The sequence below is a fragment of the Polypterus senegalus genome, chromosome 8 (assembly GCF_016835505.1).
Source record: "Polypterus senegalus isolate Bchr_013 chromosome 8, ASM1683550v1, whole genome shotgun sequence".
In the NCBI taxonomy this organism is placed as follows: Eukaryota; Metazoa; Chordata; class Cladistia; order Polypteriformes; family Polypteridae; genus Polypterus; species Polypterus senegalus.
Genome location: NC_053161.1, coordinates 114107082 through 114134249, shown reverse-complemented (window position 1 = coordinate 114134249; position 27168 = coordinate 114107082). Strand labels below are relative to the sequence as shown.

At 38.2% G+C, this 27168-nt stretch overlaps 2 protein-coding genes and 1 long non-coding RNA gene across 3 annotated transcripts in view; 1 reads left to right on the top strand and 2 right to left on the bottom strand.

Moving 5' to 3' along the window:
* Positions 1 to 27168, top strand: part of polr3b (polymerase (RNA) III (DNA directed) polypeptide B) — a 256221-nt gene that overhangs the window by 110826 nt on the left and 118227 nt on the right. The window lies entirely within an intron of this gene.
* LOC120534228 lies at positions 54 to 7627 on the bottom strand. The gene is made up of 3 exons (XR_005634703.1): positions 7263 to 7627; positions 7064 to 7157; positions 54 to 136 (listed from the first exon to the last, which is right to left on the bottom strand). It is a non-coding gene; the product is annotated as an uncharacterized LOC120534228 (long non-coding RNA).
* On the bottom strand, positions 12488 to 26945 carry arpc4l (actin related protein 2/3 complex, subunit 4, like). The gene is made up of 6 exons (XM_039761641.1): positions 26840 to 26945; positions 19205 to 19323; positions 18053 to 18164; positions 17522 to 17617; positions 12782 to 12952; positions 12488 to 12575 (listed from the first exon to the last, which is right to left on the bottom strand). The coding sequence occupies exons 1-6, from the start codon at positions 26894 to 26896 to the stop codon at positions 12570 to 12572; spliced, it is 561 nt and encodes a 186-aa protein (XP_039617575.1). The 5' UTR covers positions 26897 to 26945; the 3' UTR covers positions 12488 to 12569.

Sequence of the window (27168 nt, the reverse complement as noted above, 5' to 3'; positions counted from 1 at the left end):
AGCCAGTGTAACCATAGCAACAATGGCATTCTCTGCTTCTAGCCCACCTCCGCCTGCAGGCCTTCTGTATTGCTAATAAATTCGACTCACCTCTCTCCTCGCCATTTCCATTTGGCACCTCCGGGGGTGACTCCATCTGTAACAAGTATAAAGAGAGAGTCTGAAATTATCAACCTGACATCTATGGCATGAGATTAGTTTCAGCTTTAGGAGACAGTTGCTAATACCAGCAGGTTTAAGGGTTAAACAGCATTCTCCGCATTCGGAAACCTTCATCCAAAGAAAAGAGTCTATTCATAAGATATCTCGTCCACCATTCCCATCACTACCAGCTATAACAATTTATATCAAAAGATCATATCGCAAATGACAAGGATAAGATTCGACCCAGCCATTGATTCTCAGTTTATTCTAGTAAAACAAAACTGACAAACTGGCATCTTAGGCACCCAACCTGCTGATGAATCGCAATGTGCAGATAAGACAGTTGGGGGGGTTTAAGGCCTTATTGCATATTCCACAAGCGCCACATCTTGTCTTGTTTTCTGTTCCCATCACTTGCTGTGAATGCCGATTTAATTTTCACAATACAGGGGGTCCTCGGGTTACAACGTCTCAACAAATGACATTTCGAGTTTACAATGCTCACTCCCATAAAAACTTAAAAAAATTGAGACGTGAGAAGGAATAAAGGTAAGGATTTTTTTACATTCATTTTTTCTGTTACAACTGTACAGTATATTTATGTCCTTTTTCTTTTTTTGTGGCTTAGTTGTGTTTTTATGTTCTAGATTATGATTTTGCAAATGTGCTAGGATTGATAAGTGACTTAGGCTAGGGTGTGTTTCAACTTACACCAAAATTCGGGTTGCACCACTGTGTAGGAACGTAACTGTCTCATAAACCGAGGACCCTCTGTAAATACAAGTCATCACCAATATACTAACAACCCAATTGTGCTTCACTCACTCAGAATATGGAACCAATGCAGGAAGCACTTTAAGATAGAGAAGCTTTTATCTATGGCACCTCTGCATGAGAACCACCTTCTTCCACCATCTCAAACGTACACAGTTTTTAATGTCTGGAAAACATTTGGGATTAAATCACTTAGAGATCTGTACATAGACAATGTCTTTGCATCCTACGAAAAATTGCACTCCAAATTTTACTTTCCAGAAACACATTTCTTTCACTACCTTCAAATTCGAAACTTTGTTAAACAGAACCTGCCCAGTTTTCATCAGCTCCCACCTCCCTCTATGCTGGAAAAAATATTGATCAGTTTCGAGGACTCAGACAGCATTTCTGCAAATATATACATTTTATAGTCTCTATCTTTCAAAGTTCCAAGAGTACAGTCGGGAAAGGATCTCTCACTCAACATCTCAGAAAAGGAGTGGAAGGCAGCCATGCAGAGAATTCACTCGAGCTCCATATGCGCAAAGCATACAATTATTGAATTCAAAATTATATATCGAGCACATCTGTCTCGTTCAAGATTAGCCAGAATGTTTCCAGGACAAGATCCAACCTGCGAATGTTGCAATCGAGCTCCAGCCTCACTGGGTCACATGTTTTGGGCCTGCACCAAATTAACATCATTCTGGACCAAAATTTTTAAATGCCTTTCAGACAGCCTTGGTGTCACAATCCCTCCTAATCCATTAATAGCTGTGTTTGGTGTTCTTCCAGATGGGTTTAAAGTGGAGAAGGACAAACAAACTGTGATTGCCTTCATTACACTATTAGCACGTAGACTTATTTTGCTCAACTGGAAGAATCCTAACTCACCTCTTTTAAGTCAGTGGGTAGCTGATGTTATATATTATTTGAAATTGGAAAAATTCAAATTCGCACTTAGAGGATCTGTACAAAACTTTTTCAAAACCTGGCAGGAACTAATCGATAACACTTTAGAATAAGCGTTTAAACTGAGGAAGCAAATTCTCTACCCTCATTTTTTTTATTCTATTTATCTTTATTCATTTATTTATTTACTTATTTTTACTAGCTTAAAGTTTTACTCTGCTGGCCTAGTTCTCTTTCTCATGGGTGGGGGTTGGTTTGTTTCAAACCTATTTTTGTAAAACTTGACTTATTTGTATGGAATGTTATTTGATTTTAATACAATCAATAAAATCCAAAAAATGTTTTTCACAAATGTAATCTCTGTTATTGGTGTTAATTTTCTCATTTAGTGAAATGCTAGCAACCACCAGAATAAATCAAGATAGCTATTTATAGTACTTGGAACAAAGCGACATCAGACAATCAACACCAGGAACTTCAACAAGAAATGTTTATATAAGAAGGGCACAAAGTCCAGCTGTCCCACTGAGGGAAGGGTCACAGCAATATCAACAAGTTAGTTTTCTTAGAACAATTCTGAATTCCAGTCGCATGCATCACTTTGCATTTGCACTAACTTTCATGGACCACACTGATTGACCAGCAGGATGAAAGCAAAGCATCAACATCTCTAAACCAGCGTTCTTGTCATTCTGAGTTCCCATGACCACTGTAACAACTTGTGCACGCTGCCTTCTCGTCTCCGTTTCTGCCCAGGAGCCCAAGCCTGTCAGAATGACCATTGTTATGACTGCTGTTGACAGGGGAGGTAAGGTAAGCTAAGCTGCTGCGTTTCTAAGGATCTCAAATTGCGGCTACAATGAAAGGAATCTTTTTAATCACGGGTGTGTACCCATGACACCAAATGAACACTTGTGCTCCTGCATCGGGCTGGTCAGATTGTCATTTGCTTGTATTTCTAATGAAACCCATAGTCACAGAGTCAGATCTGAATTTGATATGTTCCTTCTTCTGACTGGTGCCATTTACTTTTATTATAATTTTAACAACTTTGCTATTCGATCCTCCTTGCTTTATTCAATTTATTTGCAATAATGTGCCCCAATATTTTACAGTCAAAATGGCTCTTCAGAGCGATACCATAGGGCAGGGGTCCTCAATCCCAGTCCTGGAGGGCCAGCAATGGCTGCAGGTTTGTGTTCCAACCCGGTTGCTTAATTAGAAAGCAATTCTTGCCAATAATTTAATTTCATAGCTTGTTATGTGCTTTAAATCTGCCATGTCAGGTTATTCTCATATCCTAGATTTTCTTCCCCGTTCTAAGGATATCATCCAAATGATCTGAAGGCTAAAATGGAGGAGTAATTCTCAGTCCTTCATTTTTTTCTCTTCTCTTTCCTTCCAAGTATTTCATTAAACCAAACAGTGCATGATAAATACACACAGATGTAAATGGTAACAAGCTAAATGGAGAACTGTTGGTTTCTTTTGTCATTTGCATCTTATTGCTAATTAGGAGCAATTAAAAACCGAGAATACACTGTTTAAGAGTAAAATAAGCAATAAGGGTTCACAATCTTAACGAGCAAAATAACTAAAGTGAAGCAGAAATGTTACTTGGGCAGTAAGTGCGTCTTATTAAGCAATTGGGTTGGAACAAACACGCAGCCACTGCAGCCCTCCAGGACCATGATTGAGGACTCCTGCCATAGGAGAACCATTTTCAGTTTCCAAAAGAGCCATCCGCACAAACATTTTAGTAATTTAATAAGATGGTAACAGATTTGTAAGATTCCAATCACACAGGCTTAGCTCTGGCCTCCTTGATCTGTTGAATTCTGTAACGTTGGCTACTATGCATTAAAGATTTCTTCTTGCCCACATATTAAGAACTTTATCAAAGTCCAAAGAACCCTTCACAGGATGAAATGGCTCCTTGTCAAATCATGGTTCTACAAGGAAACACACAACCCAGTAAAGTGCCATTAGAGGACCATTTTTATTTTTAAGAGTGTAGAGGTTGTCTTCGAGCGATATACGAGGGACGTTCAAAAAGTTTCCGCACTTTTATATTTTCGTTAGAAACGGTGAAGGCAGGAGAAGTAGTAATTGGGCATTAAAAAGTTTGTACGACGCTGGGAAAATTGCATCACAAACGAAGGTGACTATGAAGAGATGTGATGTCATTTGGTTTTGAAATTATTAATAAATAGAGTTAAAAAAAGAGTGTGGAAACTTTTTAAATGTACCTTGTATCTCTACCTCAAGACTTGTTATTTCAGCTTAGAGACAAATCATTAGTTTCATTAGTATTATTAAATGTAACAGGATTTTTAACGATTAAATAAGATTAAAAAAAAATCAAACTTTTTACACAAATAAAAATGCATCTGAATATATGACTGCATTTATTAGGCACAGGATATGATTTAATTTAAACTTGCTATTTTCCCCTATTGATTTATTTACTCCAGCATTCAGCGAACAAATATAGTTTTTGAAATAATATAAGTGTTTTCTAATTATGGTCGTTTATTTTTAGCATTACAGTAGATGATGGGAGACGCCAAGGCTCTTGTGCATAAGCTCTCAATCAGTGTTTTCCTTGAATTCCCTAATGGCTCATGGATCACCGCACCTCCCATCTTCTACTGTATGGCCCTTAACAATTGCAGCACATTAAGAGAAGTGTTGTGCAACTTTCGGCATGGTGAATCATAATTTTCTTATGAGGTTAAATCAAAAAGTAAAGGCAATTTAGATATTATGAAGTAACAGCAGCAGATACAAACTGACGCAATACGACACGATTACGATTCCTTCTGGGTAGCTCAAACACACACAGCGTAGCACTCTGCAGTTAGTCTAGTTGAAGCCAAGGTCAAATGTGCCATAGTGAGATTTCTCCTGCTGAAATTCACCGAAAGATGAATGGCTTGTGCAGATCAATAAACTGTTTGGATACCCCAAATGTTATGGTACCCTAAGTCGTCAGGCTCTACAGCATGTGCAGATCAATAGCTAATAATAAAATATGCTACAACAGACAACGTAATATGTTGGTCTTCTCTAATGAAGGCATTTGCCATTTTAATGTGGGCCTGTGTGGTTACACTTGTTCATCCTGCTTTAAGCTTTTTTTTTTATTCATTCATAAACTTTTCATTGGCTCATGCTGTTTGCACTTCCATACTGAGCCAGCATCCTTCAGTGAATTTTCGCAAAATTTTTTGCTTTTACTTTTCGATTTACCTTATTATGATATGAAACTTTACAGTGCCCATCATACCGTTCATTTTCCAAACACACTTAATTGTGCTTCAAGGCTGCCTGAAGCTGGGGTCCACACCAGCATTACCAGACAAAAGGCATGGGGCCTAAGTTCACTGCAGGGCTCACTGACAGTCATGTAGAGTTAACTCGAAGTTGATAATTAACAAAACACGCACATTCTGGAAATGCAGGAAGAAAAACAGAATTCCTGAAGAAAACCCTAAATTATGTTTTACCAAACTGTCACACTTGGGCATTCATCCTTTTTCCATCTACCATATACATGGGTGTCATTTTTGATGGTAATGATTACCAGGGGCCCATTTGGCAGCAGGCATGGAAAGTTAAGGTAGATCTCAAGCCTAAAATGAAATGTTTGTTTTTGAGAAAAAAGGCCCCACAGAGACTACTTATGTGTAGTGCCCAGAGTTCTGAGCTACACCCCTGCCATATAGGACACCAAACCATAGCCATTTTCCCTCCCCGGTGTCATGTGACTCATTAGTGTTACAAGGTCTCAGGTGTGAATGGGGAGCAGGTGTGTTAAATTTGGTGTTATCGTTCTCACACTCTCTTATACTGGTCACTGGCGGTTCAACATGGCACCTCATGGAGAACTCTCTGAGAATCTGAAAAAAAGAATTGTTGCTCTACATAAAGATGGCCTAGGCTATAAGAAGATTGCCAGCACCCTGAAACTGAGTTACTGCACGGTGGCCAAACCATACTGTGGTTTTACAGGACAGGTTCCACTTGGAACAGGCCTCTCCATGGTCGACCAAAAAAGTTGAGTGCACGTGCTCAACGTCATATCCAGAGGTTGTCTTTTGAAAATAGACGTACGAGTGCTGCCAGCATTGATGCAGAGGTTGGGGGGGGTCAGCCTGTCAGCGCTCAGACCATACGCCGCACACTGCATCAAATTGGTCTGTGTGGCTGTCATCCCAGAAGGAAGTATCTTCTAAAGATGATACAGACCTGTTTTCTGATAAGACCAAGATAAACTTATTTGGTTCAGATGGTGTCAAGCGTGTGTGTGGTGGCAACCAGGTGAGGAGTACAAAGACAAGTGTGTCTTGCCTACAGTCAAGCATGGTGGTGGGAGTGTCATGGTTTGGGGCTGCATGAGTGCTGCCGGCACTGGGGAGCTACAATTCATTGAAGGAACCATGAATGCCAACATGTACTGTGACATACTGAAGCAGATCATGATCCCCTCCCTTCGGAAACTGAACATGATAACGACCCCAAAAACACACCTCCAAGACGACCACTTCTTTGTTAAAGAAACTGAGGGTGAAGGTGCTGGACTGGCCAGGCATGTCTCCAGACCTAAACCCTATTGAGCATCTGTGGTGCATCCTCAAAACAGAAGGTGGAGGAGCGCAAGGTCTCTAACATCCACCAGCTCCGTGATGTCGTCATGGAGGAGTGGAAGAGGATTCCAGCGGCAACCTGTGAAGCTCTAGTGAACTTCATGCCCAAGAGAGTTAAGGCAGTGCTGGAAAATAATGGTGGCCACACAAAATATTGACACTTTGGGCACAATTTGGACAATTTTTGTTTAGGGTTGTACTCACTTTTAGACATTAATGGCTGTGTGTTGAGTTATTTTGAGGGGACAGCAAATTTACACTGTTATACAATCTGTACACTGACTACTTTACATTGTATCAAAGTGTCATATCTTCAGTGTTGTCCCATGAAACAATATAAAAAAAATATTTACAAAAATGTGAGGGGTGTACTCACGTTTGTGAGATACTGTAAATATCCAGTTGACACAAATGAAAAGCCTTACACGTCATTATCATCGGATAAAATCGCGGACCTAACAATAGTAAAATCAGTTTGCTGTTGCTAGACTAAGTATATATATATTGTCTTTCGATCTCGTTTTCACGCGAGCATTCTTTTCCGATGATCCGATCTCACAAGTGACAACTCCTCTGATCAGAACCCCACCGAAAACACTTACTTGCTGCCCACTGTAGGAACACCTCGTTCTCTCGTTTCGTTCTCAGCTGACGTGCTCCTCTCTCACATCTGTTCCGGGTTGGTTGAGCTTGCTTCTGGATAACGTAGATCAGATCTCTGTCATATCTGATTCTCAAGTGATCGGACTTTCTAATCTGACTGAAGATACTGAGCGAGCAACCTGTAAAACAATTGCTTACCTGCCGGTCCGATCACACCCCACCTCCTCTCCTCTGCCTCCTCGGATTTCAGTCACCCGTGGTGGACTCTCCGCTCACACGCCTCTACTTCACGAGCATTATTAGCACTATCATTCATGACTGAAATGTTATGCTCGGTCTTACAGGTACTGGCACGAAAATCTGACCCTGCTCTCTGCTACCTTGCTAAAAAAACACATGGTAGCCTCCTTTCCTACCCTGCAATGCCGGTTGAATAATCTGCTTTCTTTTTAAAAGCACTGCTGACACAAGCCCCTTTGATATCTCGATGTCCACTGCTTGAGCCCCTGCCTCTCACTTGCCTGTCGTTCCACTATTTTCACATGACCATGCTGTCACTGGAGTTGCGAAGCTTTTAAGATAGTAATACGCCTGCGCGGTTCCCACAACTCTGTTTACGGTTGCTATAGCGACGTTTCTCCGACAACTTGTGTCACGTAGTTATTTTCGAGTAAAGGCACGTGTATTAAGTCAGGACAGCGATCAGTGTAGCTTGACTCTCCACAGTCTGACCCTCACCAAGCTATTCCAGGCAACCTGCTTCCATACGACAAAGGTAAATTGTCTCCCTCACAAACACCGGTCTCCTGATGGTATTTTACATCTGCTAAGACACATTTCTTGAAATCTATTACGCTTTCCTCATAACTGAACACAAAACCACATTTTCACACTGCATTCACAAATCCTTTACCCCGTTTGTCAAAATGAAACAATGGACTAAAAAACACTTTATTGTTGGTCAAGACCAACCACTGCTATCAGATCACATACAATGCCAGTCCTTTTATAAACACTATCCAGCATTTATTACACATTAAACCAAAGAACTGAAAATGCCTACAGTCAAAAGTGTTCATGACATTCGAGATAAATGTGTATTGTGCTTATGGGCATGTTGAGTAACAGTCTATGAACCCAGCTGAAAAGAAAGACCAGAGTAAGGAAAAATGTATTGCTTAGCAATAATGTTTGTTTATTCTTCTCCTTCTTCATCTTTTCCCACTTCTATGTGAGGTGGATGTGCATGATCAGACTTCTCCATACACCTTAGTCCTGCACCTCCTCAACAGTAAAGTCGTTTCCTTCATATTTTCATTTACTTTATCCATCCACTCTTCTTCAGCCTCCTTTACTTTCTCTTCCCTTGTACTTTAATTCCCATTCTTCTTTTTCCCACATATTTCTCTCTCACCACATGTCCATACCACTTTAACCTACTTTCCTGTACTTTCTTACATAGATGTCCTACTTTTGTTGTCCCTCTGATTGTCTCATTTCTTAATCTTTCCCTTTTTATAACTCCACACATCCATCTCAACATTCTCATTACTGCCACATCTTCTTCTCCTGAGCTTCCTTTACTTCTCATGTCTCAATTGCTGGTCTTACCACTCTCTTACCTTTAACCTGAATTCTTCGATCACACAATACTCCGGACACCTTGTTCCAATTGTTCCATCCACACTGCACTCTATGAGTTATCTCTGCATCTAATTTTCCATCTTGGGCTACCTCTGATCCTAGCTATTTAAAACATATCCACTCATTTCAATAGCTCTCCATGGGCTAACTCCTGAATCTTGATCATCACTAAACATCATATATTTTGTGTTCACATTTTTCTTCAACCCTCTGTCTTCTAAAGTCCTTCTCACTCCATTCTTCCAAATTCCTCTCATCTTCCCCTTTTCTGGTGTTACACAACACAATGTCAACAGCAAAACGTCTGCGCCAGGGGGACTTGTCATTTATCTCATGGATCAGCACATCCATAATCAAATCAAAGGAGTAAAATCTTAAAGAAGATCCCTGGTGCAGACCTCCTCTAGCCAGGATCTTGTGTGTTACCCCAACACTGCTTTAAACCCGAGTCCTCACTCCCTCACACATATCCTGGACAATCCTCACCCACTTGTTTGGTCCTCCTCTTTCTCTCCTGCACCTCCAGACTTCTTGATGTCACACTCTATCACAGGCCTCCTCCAAATCAATAAACACCATATGTAAACCTTTCTCAAAGCAAAGACTGCATTAGCTAATTCCACTCCCTGGCATAGCACCAAACTGCTCTTCTCCTATGGTGGTCCCTTTCCTAAACTTTCTATTCATAACCCTTTCCCAACTTTTCATTGTGTGTGATGAGAAATTGAGCAAAATTAAACCTTTTATTGACTAACCAGAAAGATTACAATGTGTAAGTTTTCAAGGGAACTCAGGCCCTTTCTTCAGGCAAGATGTATTGTGTGCAACATCAGTTTTAATAATAATGTTTATAATAATAATTTTTGATTTGAATTTTTTTTTTATATAATAATTTTGAGTTTACGACTCAAAATAAGTAGGCTTTCTGCAGTCCTAGAATTATTAGTTTTTGTCTGAATATTTACACATTTTCTGAAACATTTTTTCAAAACTCTGCACACAATCCCCCAAAACACTTGCACAACATGAAAACTATCAGACATCTCTTGCAAAAACACCCACTTTATTCAAAACCATATGGATTCTTCTGGAAGGGATACTTTTGAATCAAAGCTGTGCACATAAAGCATCAGATGGACAACTCTTCCCAAGCACCAACTGCACACTGATGGAATAAATGCAGAACACTGAGATCCCTTTTGCAGTTTCAGTGTGTAAAACAAAGTACGGTGGTCTGCTGTAAATGAATTTAAGCAATTCTCCCAGTTCCTACCATTGAGAAGCACCCCCCAGCATGATGCTCACACCACCATGATTCATTATTGGGATGGTATTAGGCAGGTGATGAGTACTGCCTGAGCTTCATCAGACATACTGCATGGAATTCTGCTAAAGAGTTCAATTGTTGTCTTCTCAGACCAGAGAACCTTTTTTCCCGTATGTTCTCAAGAGTGCTTTGAAGGAACATTTGGCAAAGTCCAAGCAGGAACTAGTCACTCTACCATAAAACAGATTAATAAAACATCAAATCAGGGTTGCGAGATTGTAGAAACAAACACCAAGGTAACATATATGGTTTGCTATATAGCGCATTTCTATTAAACACTACAGCATGTATATCTTATCCTCCACAGTAAACATGTCATGTAAATACACAGGCCATGACTTAAGTTTTCATGCTGGCCACCATTTCTGCAACAGGTGCCTAAAGGACAGAAAGCATGATATTCCTTTTGCACTAGTCAATGTGTGCATGTACTGCAGAGTGTAAACAGTTTTTCTTCAAGTGATGGTAATTTGGTAGAAGATATAATTACATACAATTACAGCAGTAACCATACCATGATAAGAGAATAAAATCTTGGAGGAAAAACTAACTTTAATTAAAATTACTGCATGAAACAGCAGAGAAAACACAAAAGGTTGCTTTATTAGCTGTTCTCATACACGGGTGTTCCCTGCTACTGTATATGTTATGCAAAACTGTCTATGATTTAACAGTGCAGTTAAATTTATACTTAAAAATTCCATATGATCTCAGCAAGACCATGCCGTCAGTAGTAAAACTGATTTTAGAACATGATTATGGTACATTTACTTGTAAACTGAAAATAGATAGTCCTTACTTTAAAAAGAAACTCTTAAATCAGTAACTATAAATTATTCCTATTTCTAACATGTCTTTGTAGTTGAATAGTCAACCCAACAGGAAAAGTACAATACTGAAGTCACCTCACACTTAAATACAAAGATAATGGGTGGTGGGACATTTTAGGACTGTATTTCGGCACCTGCATATTTCTATCTGAAATTTCCAAGAGAAAATGAATATATTTGACTTGCAACAAACCTGTGAAAATTACAACAGCCAATCTTAGGTCATATCGCATCTTACACATGCATGCAGACTATCTCAGAAATGTATTGGTAAAAGAAAAGGTCAAGAAATGTCAAGCAGACAGTTTTCCACATTGGGACCTTAAGCATGATTAATATCAGTTTTATGGGTGAACTAACCACATGAGACTCCGGAGTTGTTGAACAAATAACTTTTTCAATTGTTTAGTTTAACTTTATTTGTAGGTTAAATTTTTAAGAATTGTCTGGAATGTGAATGAATTTACAAATATGGGAGCAGATGTCCATCTATGCGAAGGTGAAAACATTCAAGCACACTTAACACCAGATGCTGGCATGTGCCTCTTTCATATAGAATATTTGTCACCAGCACAGGTACCTTCTTTTGCTGTAAGCAGCTGTGTGATAGGAGGCAGCAGGACTGTGTTGTGCTTGGAACACATCTCATATAAACTGGGGTTAGTGAAGCTTTTTACAACAGTTAAATGCATACATCTTTACATGTGGCTCTAACTCCCCCTTTCCAACCAATAGTGTTTTGTCTTCCATTCATCGTTGTGATTCAACCACATTATACAATCAGCTCAGTATTTGTCCATTCCTACTTCTCAGTATATGTTCTTTTTGATAAAGAAATGTTAATCAATAGCTGTAGACATTTTTGCTCTTTTAAGGGTAATTTGTATCTTAGTAGTTTATGTGTGAATGCTGTTAACCAGGTAATTTGCCCAGTTTCCCTGGTATGCTTTATTGAGCAAATTCTACTAAATCCCTTGGATGGTTAACCTGAGAATTATGTGCAGCAGAAGTGACTTACTATAGCTGACAAATGTGCTAGAGGACCTTGGCAACATTACAAGTATTATTTGGGCATAAACACTTTCATTGCATCGACCTGTATTATTATATATATATTTTTTAAAAAACACACCAAAACAAATAAGTATGCAGTGCATGTAAATGATCAAAATGAAATTAGTGACACCTTCCACTGTAGGAGGTCAGGCGCTCCAAACAGGTGCTAAACGTACCTTTATTGAATATGTTGTCAAAATAGAAGCATACATTTTTCACCCAGATCAGAAACCAGCTGGTGGTTCCAAACTTTACAAGTTTTATAAAATTAAAAAAAAACAAAAAAAAAAAAAAACAACAAAAAAAAAACCATATATAAAAAAGGAAGCGGTTATAGATCTGGGTTTAACACTTCCCAAAAGGCCCTCTTGTATGTTATTGAAGAACACTGATGTATCTCTCATCAAGTACATTCTCCAAAACACAAGGGGGTCCACTGTGATTGTATCAAGCCCCAGAAATTATTGGTCTCATTTCTGTGGTTCCCATCTCTGAGTGGGTTTTTACAAACCTTTATGTGGATTCACCTTATTCTGCCACTTTAACTCAGTTGCAATCCCTCCCAATTTTTTTTTTTTTAGAACCCTTGATGTGGAAAAGTTCCCCAGCACTTGTGAACAGCTGGCAGAATGGTGCATGTATGCCTCTTCAGAACTGAGGAGAGAAAAAGGAAAAAAAAAAAAAAGTTTTTACATAAAAGTGCCAAAAAAGAAAGACAACTATACTGCACAGCACAACTCTTTTGCAATATGTGCTGTGAACTTGAATTCTGGCATGCAAGTTGAGAAATCCAATTAATTTTTTTGATTTCTTATAACAAGATACTAAAAAAATTTATAGACTTCAGACTTCATTCTTACGTTTTTCAGGAACTCCTCTGCCACTATTCTGGCCCTGGCATTCACAGATAGTTTCATCTCACTTATCTCCTTGTCAATTTCTTCCATAAAGTGGATTACAAAATCCACCAATTTGTGTTTGTACATCTGCTCTGTGTGGAAATTGGTTATTAGGAAGCTGATGTCGTAACCCTGCCAAATACAAAAGGAAAAACAATGACATCAACAATGAAGGGATTAAGAATATGCAAAAAGCCAGGCCATATGATTTCTGAAAATAAGACAATTTCTGAAGTGAATTTCCTCAATGAGGCCATATCTACAACAGATGAAGAGCAAAAGAAAGAGCAGTCAGAAACACCAGTGCCCTGCTGTGCCTCAAAGCATGCACACTTAACACTAGAATTACCAGAGCCTACGAAAAAACTTGTAGATTCGTCCCACCTTAAATCGCTTCTTAAAACCGTTCTCACCTCTCCGCCAGCGTCTTTTGTTAATCTAAATGTGCTGATAAAGAAAAGGTGCAAGTAGCCGGCTATTCCATCCCCCCACCAACTTAGAATGTGCACGAACTTCTCCCAGCTCATGCCTTGATTGATTATCTGGGAGTGAAGTTTAGTATTAGAGTGGAAATAATAGATCATTATTTGGAATACACACATTTCATGTGTGTTCCGTTTCTACAGTAATCCGTGTAAACGCATTTTTAAAACAGAAACGTTTTTCATATTGTAGTAGTAAATGACAAAATGTAGGCATAAACTATATAATGTATGAAGTCTGAAGTCCAAATATCAAATTAACAGTTTCACAAAATGTACAAATATAACAGAACAAGTATGCTTTTATTCAAAAATATAACTGCAGAAAAAAGCCGCCTTAGCATGCCACATTGACACATGCTTTCTGCAATTGCCACCGTAGCGTAATGGTATCAGCTGCTGACTAGTAATCAAAAAGTCTGGAGCTTGATCCCGCACGACTCAGTTTTGAGAAGTAAACTGCTCTTATTCTTACTATTTTAAAATAAAAACATACATTTGATTTCAGTGTGTAACAGCCAGTGTAATTTATGATACTTGTAAAGGTTAGTTTTTTTTTTATTCACTTTTCATTCTCTCAGTCGTGTTTAAGATCCTTCCCTACCTCCTTCCCCCCCAATCTGACACTGCTGTTTTCACATAAAGATGCTCTGTAGCTCTGCAGCGTACTTGTGACTGCATTCTTGTACCAATGCTTGTGAACTGCAGTGCCTGCGTGCACTTTTCGTGGCATTACACGTCTATTTTTTGAGCATACCCGTGTCGCTCAAACACAGGAACATATGTTGGTGTACAAGTATAACAAAACAAGTGCACTTTTATTCTAGACTATAAAGTGAAGAAAAAATAAAGCAAGTTACAGTAGACGGTTGATACGACAGCTTGCATGGTGCAATGCTAAGAACTGCTGATTTCCGATCCGTGCTATACAAAATCATCACATTCAAATATTAACAATTTCCACACACCCTTCCAACATTCACGACATGTGCACTTGTTGCAGTGTACACACCTCTCTGTGCTATGGTTCCTATTACACTGAATGAGCACCTGACACTGTACATTCTTCCCTATATAAATAACATTCGAGATATAGCGCTTCTCCAAATAAATCACATTTGAGCTATAGCGCGTCTTTATGTGAAAACAGCAGTGTCTGATGGGGGGATCGTGAACGCGACCGAGAGAATGGAACTGAATAAAAAAAAAAAAAAAAGCTAACCTTTACAATTATCATGCATTTACACTGGCTCTTACAGACTGACTGAGATCAAATGTATGTTTTTATTCTAAAATAGTTAAAAATAAATAACCTTCACCGTTCTGCCTGCCTGAAATCCCTGTCTATCTATATAGTAATAACAGTAATTTTATTATTATATAGAAGCTTCCCTGTCTGCCTATCGTATAGTGCCTTTCTTTCCTACCTATCTATATATCTATCCCCTTAGCTGTTTTTTATATATCTATTATACAGTGCCTTCCCTGTTTATTTATATATCTAGTGCCTTCTCTGCCTGTCTGTCTGTCTGTCCGATTGCATATAGCGCTGAACTTACTGCTCTGTACTATTCTGTCCTTTGCGTGTCCTGGAGTACAAAAGAAACACCACCATACAGCAACATGTGCGAAATGACAAGATCGGGGAAAAAAACACACGGTCACTGATTACAAACCGCAAGATGAATGAAAGAGACAATATATGTAAAAACATCATTGCACTAATGCAATATTATTTGAAAACGAACAGTGTCAGATTGGGTTTGAATATGAGCTCGATCTGACGCTATTCGGTTTCAGATAATATTGCATGTGCTGTGTGTTGAAACTGCTGCACTGAATAAGTTGATGCCTTCTGTAAGAGCGTCAGCGTTTATTCAAACCCGATCTGACGCTGTTAGTTTTCAAATAATATTGCATGTACTGTACTATTTTAGAATAAAAACATACATTTGATTTCAGTCAGTCTGTAAGAACCAGTGTAAATGCATGATAATTGTAAAGGTTACTTTTTTTTTTTTTTTTAAAATTCACTTCCATTCTCTCAGTTGCGTTCATGATCCCCCCGCATATAGCATGGATCGGAAATCAGCAGTTCTTAGCATTGCACCACGCAAGCTGTCGTATCAACCGCCTACTGTAACTTGCTTTATATTTTCTTCACTTATAGTCTAGAATAAAAGTGCACTTGTTTTGTTATACTTGTACACCAACATACGTTCCTGTGTTTGAGCGACACGGGTATGCTCAAAAAATAGACGTGTAATGCCATGAAAAATGCACGCAGGCACTGCAGTTCACAAGCATTGGTACGAGAATGCAGTCACAAGTACGCTGCAGAGCTACAGCACATCTTTATGTGAAAACAGCAGTGTCAGATTGGGGGGAGGGGGGTAAGGGAAGGATCTTGAACACGACAGAGAATGAAAAGTGTATAAAAAAAAAAAAAAAAACAAACTAACTAACCTTTACAAGTATCATAAATTACACTGACTGTTACACACTGAAATCAAATGTATGTTTTTATTTTAAAATAGTAAGAATAAGAGCAGTTTACTTCTCAAGAGAGAATCGTGCGGTATTGAACTCATGACCTTTTGATTACTAGTCAGCAGCTGATACCATTACACTATCATGGCAGTTGTGATAAGTATGTGTCAATGTGGCATGCAAAGTTGGCTTTTTTCTGCAGTTATATCTCTATATATAATCTTCATTTGGATCTTGATCTTTGTTTGTCCGTGAATGAATTAGAAGAAGAAGCACTAGATGGCAGTAGAGAGACAGCTAAAACATAGGCATTGCATTAAGAATCTCCTCCAGGCTTATACTACTGAAGACTGTAGTACTCCAGTGACACCTCAAAACACAGACATTCAAACTAAACAAATTGTTGTGCTTTAAATTAACTAAAGAGATCTTCATTTAGATCTTGATCTTTGTTTGTCCGCGAATTCCACGCATGCATAGACCAGCTTCTAGTTTAGTACGATGTTGTTACTCACGGATGTCAACAATGTGCCGGTATAACGAAAGGGGTGGTGGACAATGTTACGCTGGTTAGCTCCTTAGGCCTGGTTAGAGAATGAGATTGCCGAAGATAAAAGGTACGTGCCTACGTAACATATGAATGAAAGAAAGACAGTGGGTAAAATGAATGACAACGTAACAGCACGTTCCGGAAATTATTATTGCTACATTGTAGCCGGTGAGTGCTGCGCGTCTCACAGTTGTACCGTGGCTTGCTCACATTTCAGTGAAATGATCCCTATTTATGCTTTAAAGAGCCTGGATACCTATGTGTCCCCCTTTTATAACCATTGCTCCGTGTATATTGCCTTACTCTTTGGATTGCCACAAAGCAACCTGCGAGATTGGAGAAAAGGTTGAGAAGAGATCGTGAGAGGAAACGATAGCATCGTGAAAACGAGATGGACTGTGAACGGACAGAACCAGAAATGCTCCTACACCACCACATAATTACTATTCGGACAGTGATTCTGAGTAGGCCGTTCCTATCGAATCAATATCCAAGGGTTTTCTTTTGTAATTTTGTTTCCCTTATAAAAAATCATAATGCTGTGCGACGAAGTGCCCAGTTCACGACTGGCATCCGCGTTTAAACAGGGAGCCCTTCACAGACAACTTTAATACGCGCAATGTAGTTGGGCGCACATGCCTAGTTTTTGAATAAAAGCATACTTGTTCTGTTATATTTGTATCTTTTGTGAAAATGTTAATTTGATAGTTGGACTTCAGGCTTCATACATTATATAGTTTATGCCTACATTTTTTCATTTACTACTACAATATGAAAAACGTTTCTGTTTTGAAAATGTGTTAATACGGATTACTGTAGAAACGGAACACACGTGAAATGCGTGTATTCCAAATAATGATCTATTATTTCCACTCTAAAACTCCATTTCACTCCCAGATAATCAATCGAGGCATGAGCTGGGAGAAGTTTGTGCACGTTCTAAGTTGGTGGGGGGATGGAATAGCCGGCTACTTGCACCTTTGTTTATCTAAATGTGCTGATAAAGAAAAAGACGCTGGCGGAGAGGTGAGAACGGTTTTAAGAAGCGATTTAAGGTGGGATGGATATACAAGTTTTTTCGTAGGCTCTGGTAATTCTAGTGTTAAGGCTGTTTATCTTCCCATTTTGGTGTCAAGTCACTAGATTGTAAACATGCAGGACATATATGGAGCTCTTTACCTCAACTGGTTTTCTGCGGAGGATGAAGAAATTCTCTGCTCTCATCATCATGAAACGCATGAATTTGTGACACAAAATCTTCTCAATCTCATCGGCCTGCAAAGAGAAGCTCACATTAGTCCATTAAATAAACGTCAGAAATGTTAAGACTCAGGTATGGTTGATGAATGAAACTGAAAGGGTACGAAATAAAGTAAAATTATTTCAGCATACGGAGTCATGTGTGGAGGTGAACAATTGCATGATACTAGACAGGCCCGAAGAAGACAGCCTGAAAAGGGAATACAGGGAAAGGTAATAGAAGCTAAATAACAAATAGGAGACAGCTAAGTGGAGAAAATTACACATTTGGTGACAAAGTAAAACAGAAATAAAACTGACAGCCAAACCAAAAATGCTGATGTAAATGAGCACTTGAAGGCAACAGAGTGAAAAGCTAAAGAGAAGCAAGAGGGGTTCTATCACACGAACACCATAAATAACAAAGAGCAAAGAAGAACAAAGCTGAGGAAACGGCAAATCCAATCCTACCTGCTTTACTGCAATACTGACACGGACAGAGTTGATAGAGCCTTCAATCAACACCTTCTCCTTCTCATTCCTACTGATTATCACAGGCTGCAGAAGAAGCTCCTTACTACTTCTACAGATGAAAAAGTAAGAATAAGAAGTCTACCGGGACAATCAAGAAAAAAATAAATAAAAAATGTAAATATATAAAAGCCATTTTGTATTATTTTAACCCAATGTTTCTCAACCTCGGGCCTGGGGGCACACTGTGGCTGCAGGTTTTTGTTCCAAACAGCTTCTGTTTTTAATTGGACTCCTGGGCTAATTAAGTGATGTGTTATTTCCCAAGTTTGGTTAAAAAAAAATTAAAATGTACCAAGCAGTTATATGGGAATAATGTATTTTTTTAACAATATTTTCATCTTGATTTTTATTCTACTTTTCTAGGTGCTCTAAATGTTTAATTAATCCATTATTTATTAATTAGTGGGTCTGATGCTAAAGTAGTTTTGACTACTTGATTATTATTGATTATTCAGTGTTGTTTGCCAGCGTGTCTGCTCTGCTCATTTTAAGTTGTCATTAATAAGATACAACGAAGGGGAAAAACTGCACAGAGAAAGGGCAAAATATTATGAAATCAACAAAAGAGAGTTAAGCATTTAAATCTATAGCAAAAGCAGAAATATTTCTAAATGTCTTATAAATGTAAAAATCATGCTGCTGTGCTTTTCTGAATGTAGAATAAAAGAAAATGAATACAAGCTAATTAAATGAGATAAGTGTTATTAGGTATTGTTACTGATTAGAAATCTGGTTGGAACAAAAACCTGCAGCCACAGTGTGCCCCTAGGACCGAGGTTGGGAAACATCGGTTTAATCAATACCTGGCTAAATTGAATGTGCAATTTCTGTTACTAGCAGTGACAAGCCCTGTTAGACCTGAAGGCACTAAATATAAAAGAGATATTTAAAGTTTAGAACACTTCTCACTAGTGCTAATTATGAAATAAGTGATTTAATTCATAAAACTGATTAATGAAATCATTAATACAGAGCACCCAACAGTTGCTTTCATAGAGTGACCAAAATCATTTTAAAGAACATGAAGCCTTGTGTTGGGAGATTCACCTCTCCTATTGCAGACCTGTTGCTTTATGAATGTTTCTGTACCTGACTTCCACCTCTGGCTTGTTGTGTCGCTCCACCACCTGAGATGAGAAGTTTTCCAGGCACAGCGCAGCCTGCAAAGTGGCACGCACAGCATTCAGGTATGGACGTAAAGTAGCCGTCTATGTACAGATATTAGGGGGAAAAAAATGGGTGTCACAAGTAAAAAATACAACATATATCCTGAAACAAATAGCAGCTTCATAAAAAAATGCACTTGCAACATTAAATATCACCACTCACAATGCAGTTGTCCAAAGATGGCATTGCAGACAGCTAACAATTGTTAATAATGCATTTAGTGAATATTGCAGAGGACAGTCAGTTTCTGCCATGTGACAAACCACTAGGCTGTTATAGAACATTTTGCTTTTAATCTTTTAAACTGTAATGCAAACTTATGGAAAAGACTGTGCTTCTGGTACATCAGGAATACCTCAGCCGTCTGGACCAAGCTGACATTAACTAACATGTTTTCAAAGCCATTAGATAGTTAGGAGTTTAGAGTGTTCTCAAGACAGAAATGTTCTAATTTGTAACTGACACCTCTACATTTGTGCTCTTAATTACAATGCCATGCAAAATGATTCATACTTGTGACTAATTCCCATATTTTACTAAATAACAAATCTTACACTGAAATTTCATTCTTTGCCTTATTTTTATTTCAATGCAATGACTTTTTAAAAATATTTTGTTGAACATTAGAAAAAAAAAAGTCTTAGGAAAGAAAAAGAAAAAAAAAAAAGCAGAAATATGCTATTTAAATACTCAATCTATTTTGAAAGCTCCAACCTTATGTATGTAAATAACAATTGCCTACTGAGGACATAGTTGCTCTATTAGTACCCACCACCAGTGAATCATTAAATTATCTGACATCTTTGCTGGATAAAAAGCCCACAGTTAAAGGAATACTCCATTCAAAAAATATATTTTGAAATTACTGACCCCATGTAGTTTGTATTGATGGCTGGAAAAAAATGCATTTCATTTTTTCATACCAAATGGGGATGATAAAAGTTTCTGGTAGAACAGGCATCTGTGGTGACCAATAGCAAACAATATCAAAAAGTCCATAAAAAAACCACATGCGACAGTGATGCACATCTCAAACACGTATAATTTTACTAAAATAGTGTTAAATAACCTACTTCCAGGAAATGCTCCTGTGAAAGAAAATAGAACACATGCAAATGTGACTGAGCATTTGAATTAAAGACTTGCCTCGCCCACCCCTACTCCCAATTCATTGGTTATGAATCCAGACCAGTAATAGCTTACTCATTGGCTTCACATGATATCAACTTTGCAAAACACACCGAGTAAGGAGTACAACTAGATTTAAGTTTAAAGAAAAGGCAATGAAAACATTATCAGGACAAGAATAATGCCACGTACTTGTACACATCTGAAAGGCTTCAACAAACAGAAGGGCGATTCACCTGTGTGGTTTCACAAACTGCCGCCAAGTAATCCTGAGGTACTCCAGTTCTGGCTCACAGTTATAAATATAAATGCAATACCAGAAGGCATTTCAGCATATTCAAATTTCATTTACAAAAGCATTTTTCCAGAAGTGATTTAACAACATTTTGATAAACGTGACAAGTGCTTGGGACGTTGTTTGCAAATGACTGGAAGACTTGACATGTGGATAATGCAACACAAATAATGCAAGATTTTTTCATGGATAATTTTGTTTACTGCTGTTCAGTACTGGTCACCACAGACTATTTTATCAGAAACTTTTTTAATCTCATGTTTTCTTGCAAAACGGAACTAACAATTGTTTTCAGCAGTGAGAGCATGATAGTGTTCCAATAGATATGTGTGAAAAGGATCTATGGTCAAATGAAATCAAAAAGTTCAAAATTACATTCTTAAGGTAACACTGATCACACTTCAAAAATCACCATGCTTACAGTGAAGTATGGTGGTGTTAGTATTATGCTGTAAGGCTGCTTTTCATCATCAGAGAGTAGGCATCTGGCTAAACCAGAAAGCAGAATGAAGGTGGGAAATATAACCAAATACAGTGTTACAGTGGATCATTCACATCCAGACCATCTCAATCCAATTGAGAATCTGCAGTACTATTTCAAAACTGCACTGCACAAGCATCATCCACCCAACCTGAACAACCTGGACCATTTCTGTCACAATGAATGGCCCAAAATCACTCTTAGACATTGTGGAGTGCTCGTACATACTTACCCCAAAGGACTTAAGGGAATTACTGCAGCAAAGGTGACTCTACAAAAACATTAAAGCATAGGGACTGAATAATGTACTTCTCTCTTTAAAAACGTTGTTCAAGTGATTTGAGTTTCAGTGCTTTGCAATAAAAATATGATAAAGGAAAATTTTCAGAGGATGATTTGTAATTCAGCAAAAATAGCAAATTGGTCAAGTATGTGAATACTGCTGTTAGGCGCTGTATCAGCCATCTTGGTCAATTACTGCGGTGTATAGCATCATTAATGAGGTTAGCACAATACAGGGCAACTGAAGTTGTGTGTGTGTGTGTTGGTTTGTTTTTCTGTTTTTTAAAGCACACCACAGAAACTGTAAACATTTATCTAGAGAGTTAAAAATACAAAGTAGAATTTGTTCTTCGCACACAGTGTGTTTCTAGTCTCAGGAAGTAAGTTAACAAACGCACAGAAAAAAATACCTTCTTTCAGAAATAATATTTGAAAGAAAAACTGCAGCCCTGTTTAAATAAAGTAATTTGAGAGCTTATGATGCAAAAATTCCAACAATTATCACCGCCATAGTGGCCATCAGGCAGCAAGTAAGAACTTGTCTTGTTTCAACATGCAAGTTCAGCTAAGATATGAAGCAAGTAGCAGCTTAGAGAAACACAAATCTATGTATGCAACATAAACATGCCAAATGAACATGTTACAAAAGATGGGAACCCTCGCCGAGTGCACAGGAGTCAGCAGTGCATTGTTGGTAAGAACCAAACATATGGAATACAGGAAGCAAGGGTATTCATCTCAATAAGCAGGGTTTTCTTTATCTGTGCCAAAAGTGGTGCCCTGAAAGTTTGTTTTTAACACACTGATAAGTATAGCACATATCACATAATCCACCAGAACGATTTGCAAGTAAATCTTGCCACTACCAAAACCTTCCGTCCTAACTTAATGATTCACAAAGCAAATCTAGAGCCACCACCTATGCATCCCCCCTCCATACAAAGTCATACTTTAACCCTGTGGACAGGGGTCAACAAAAGATGACTGGTTTAGCCCAATGGCATTTGGTTGCCAGCTTCATCATATCTACTGCAGGTTAAAATTTTTTCTCTCTGTAATAAAAAAAAAATCTTGGAAGGTTGAAAGGGACGAGACATGATTTTTCTCAAAGAGACATTTTCACGTCCTGTGAGATGAGTCTTTGTGCCAAGAAATTTAACCAAGCCCGGGGCCTGAAATAAAACAAAGCAAAGTAGAATGTCGTAAAGAATTAAAAAATGTTGGCGCAGTACACATGCAGAGCAGGTTAGAGATAATGGAAGTATGAAAATTTGAAAGTCTAAAAAAAAAAAAGGGATAGTAAAGATCGCACTAGTGCAAACAAAAGGAAAATACTCCTAGGTGAAATAACGGAAAAGTAAAAGAGATTGAATATATTGTTCAGATTTAAACTTTAAGTTGGAGACTTGTAGATCGTATAATTCATGTTGCCATCAGGAAAAAATAAAAAAGTTGTGTTTCTTCCCAGTGAAAAGGCCTATCTGCGAGAATTAAAAGATTTGTTGTTTGGTGAAAGTGAAATCCCACGAGAGAAATCATTTCTCATTTGTGTGAATGCTATTGTCTCATACATTTCTTGTAAAAAAGAAACGATATTCATTCACAGGCAGTTATAGGCTGCATTGTCACAATGCAATTCCAAATACAGAATGAAACTTCAATGCGATATTGATGAAGTGGTAAAAGCGAAAAGAGACTGAATATATGGACAAAGGTGATATGACAGAAGTGCTCCACGCAAGATGCAGATCACGCAGCAAAGCAGCAAGCCAGCAGCTAATCGAACAAAGATTGTTTCCGATTCTATCACCATTTAAGAGGGGGTTTCAGAGGAGCAACTGTGTCTCCTTGGGGTGTGTTCAGCCCCCCTCTTCACAACTCGAGCGGCAGAGATGCAAAGTGGCTGGCACCTAGCTTAGGCCAGCGGTGTTGAGGGATATGAGGGATGGCGAGCGAAGCAGGGGGCAAATCCCCTTATTATTAAAACATTAAAATCAATATAGTGACATAAACATTTCTCTCAAGCACTGCTTATAGAACATAGGGAATGTTTCATATAGATAACAAGCAGTCAAAAGCAACTGGAATTTCCACAATAAAATTTGTTTTGACCAGGTCTAGTGTATATTAAGCACATGCTGAGCTACTGAGTAAAAAAGAAAATAAAGCAGACAAACAAAAATACCAGAAGCAACTGGCCAGCAGTTAAATGCTTCGGTGAACCACTAAGCAAATTATAGTGTATATACCCTCTTCAAAGATGACAAATAATACATTTTATACAATGTGCTCTCTTAATCTTTACACATTTCCAAACACAAAAAACAGTCCCATAACACAGCCAACTAGGACAACATTGTTAACGTTTTGCTCTCAATCCATCTCCAGTTATGTATGGCAAGTCCATTGTATGGTTTTAATCAGTTAGATTGTTGTGACCATCAAAAAAAAAAAACAAAAAAAAAAAAAAAGGTAAATGGTCCAAGATCCACTAACCTGACCCTAAACTCAGCAAAACAACAGGGTCCATTGCAGCTTAAATGTATAAAATAGGCTTCAGGTGCAGTTACACTACATAATCAGCATGAGAATGCCAAAGAAGAGTGAGTGGATCTCTCTTAAGGCCAGGAATACATATTCAGATGTACATTTCCTATGATCTTGGTGGACATGGGACACAATAATCTTAACATTCAATTATGTTGAATGATCAACAAAATTGTTGTTCTAGTACCAATTATGATGATTTACTCAGATTTATATAGAAATGTAAAGCTAAGCACTCCTATAGTGCCAATAATCCTTAAAACGTCATGCATTCAATGTTATAAAGCTGACAATAGTCTGCCAAAATAAAAAAATGGGAACATGTAGCATGTTGCTTTTCTAAATCTGCATGGTACAATTAAATACAATTTTTACTTCATCAAAACGTTTTGAGCTGTCTGTGCCCTAAATTTAAATAAAAAAAAAAAAGATTCTCTTTATTTGAGTTTGTCTCTTGAGAATTGTTTTCTCTTGTCTTTATTCTTAACAAACACATCCTAAAACCATTTATAACGGCTTGCTGATTTTTTTTCCCCTAAATAATTTGCAAGGGGTCTTAACTGCACAACGCTCCACTTAGGGCGTTTACTGCATGCACTGAAATAAAACATAAAATACACCCTTCTCTAGGAGTTAATGATGTGAATTCAGGGTCCGGTTCACAAACATAGTGTGAAAATGCAAAACATAAAAAAAAAGTTAACATTAACATAGACCTGATTTATGCTCACCGATACACTCCAATCTGATCACTGACATCTTTAAGCATTAGTACTTAACATTACTTGTTGTTTATTTGACGGCTTTATCCAAGTCCACATTATCAATTTCACAATATCGGAGATGCAATTGGTTTTATTTCTTTTGTTTTTTTAATTGGAGCACAGGCAGGTCATACAATGTCAGTAGTGGAATTTAAACTATAATTTTCGGGTTTGAAGTCCAAAGCCTTAACCAATACTCCACATGGCCTATCCTGTTTTAAAAGTAACTTTATCTGTGTCGCTACCTTCACTAGAGCTGAAGGAACTTAGTTACATGTATATGTGTTTGTTTTATCAGAGCCGGCAAAATCCAAAAGATAACAGCTGCCTTTGTGAAATATAAAAGAGGAAGAGAAAGAAAAAGAAATCAAATAGGGGGGGGTGTTAATCCAGACAGTGAAATGTGATTACTGACTTAACTTCACATGTTAACATTGACCATCATTGATTAGTGCCCTTGGCTCAAACGTTTTATCTACAGTGCCACAGCATTATGTCATGTGAATCATTAGACTTTCCCACAATACGAATACATTTCCATCTATCTATTCATTCATCCATTTTCATCCCAGTTATCCAGTTTAGGGTCAAGGAGAACAGATGCCTACCCCTTCAGCATGAGATTTAAGATGGGAGCCAACTATGGACAGAACTCTACTGCAAGTTTTTATTTTCTTAATAATGTTAAAATAAAAGAATATCAAAATCAGGAGCATTAATTAAAAACCAGTAAAGAGGACTTCAAACCCAGTTAACTGTGAAATATGATAACCACACATCATCACTACACATTTTTTCATATTTTCAGGTCTCAGATGCGGTTCTGATAACCATCCATCCACTTTGTAACCCGTTTCATCCTGAATTTGGCAACAAGGGATCTGGAGCCTATCACAGCAAGCACTGGGCACAAGGCAGGAACAATCCTTGGACAGGATGAGCACACTCACAGTCCAATTTCGCATTGCCAGTCCACCTAAACTGCATGTCTTTGGACTGAAGAAGGAAACTGGAGAAATGGAAAAAAAAACCAATGTAGACAAAAGGAGAACATATAAACACCATACAGGGAGCACACAGGACATAATTTGCCTTGTTCTGACAACTGAAATTACAATAGTTAATTTTTGCATGACACTGAAAGATTTCAACACAATTACTCCAGATTAAACACCACAGAAATCTAGCAAAGGGAAGAAAACATTGAATACCTGAAAGAAAAAACATGCAGGAAGAATGAATCACAGAGAAGTATAATTTAAAGGAGCAACAACGCCAGGTCTGATGGTTAAGTGCAACTAAAAGAACAGGAAACAACACTTCTTGTGAACAAAGAAGTTGTAAGTTTGGCCGCACCACGTTATACATTACTGGACGTCATATCTAATTAGGGATCTAATATTACAACAAAGTAGCCAAACAAATGAAGGATAATTCGCTCAGTGCTGGTGTCCCAAATAGGTGATAAAGACAGCAGTCCCAGAGTCAACAGGTCGCACATTTGACGATGACAGGTGACGTTGATAGTGCCACTATTCACAACACTGGCAGTATGCAACAGTGACTAATCTGTGAGGCATATACGTTGGCTGGGCTCTACACTGTAACACTTCAAAAGTCGAATATTTTCGGATATACCCAAGAAGCATTGCCTAACTGGTATGCCAACATGTCGAAGAGCTGAAGACGGATAAAGTGCCCCATGTCTTGGGCACACGGTGCTGATGGAAGCGAGTAACAAGGGCAGCTACAGGACAAGCAGGGTGTACCACTGCCATCATCAAGAGGACACACTGGAAAAAGAGTATTCGGGGTAACAGAAAACCAGCATACGAAGGCAGCCGAGCGACAAAAAATTCAAACCCTTCCGTTTGAGGAACCACAACTGGGTGGGGATTCATCATGAATCGCAGCGTAAAGGTTCTTCCCATAACCCAACACACGACACTGTAAGTGCAGATCCAGCAAACATCGGTGCTTCTTCGCTTCCACACCACAAACATTTACTCTCCATTCAAACTTAGCAAACCATGAAAATATTTAAACATAAAAAGGTTTACCATCTTTCCTCCGTCCCGGGGTAAATAAGCCGGAAGTGCGCTGTCCGATCTGCGCATGCGTTTCAACTACGTCAACTTCGTGAAGACTGAGCTATGCTTAAAGTGGGGAGAGACACATTCTGAAATGTAAAAAAAAATATTTTCAAGTAAATAATTTTTGTAAAATACATATTACAGATATTTTATACAATTAATTTAGTAAATATTTTTTTAAATGTTGACATGCCGTTTTATTTTTTTTATGTTGATACGTTTTCTATTAAATACGTGCAACCCCCTTCGTTACGTCTGCTTGTGTTGCAATCTTTTTAACTTATTTCTTCCCTAAA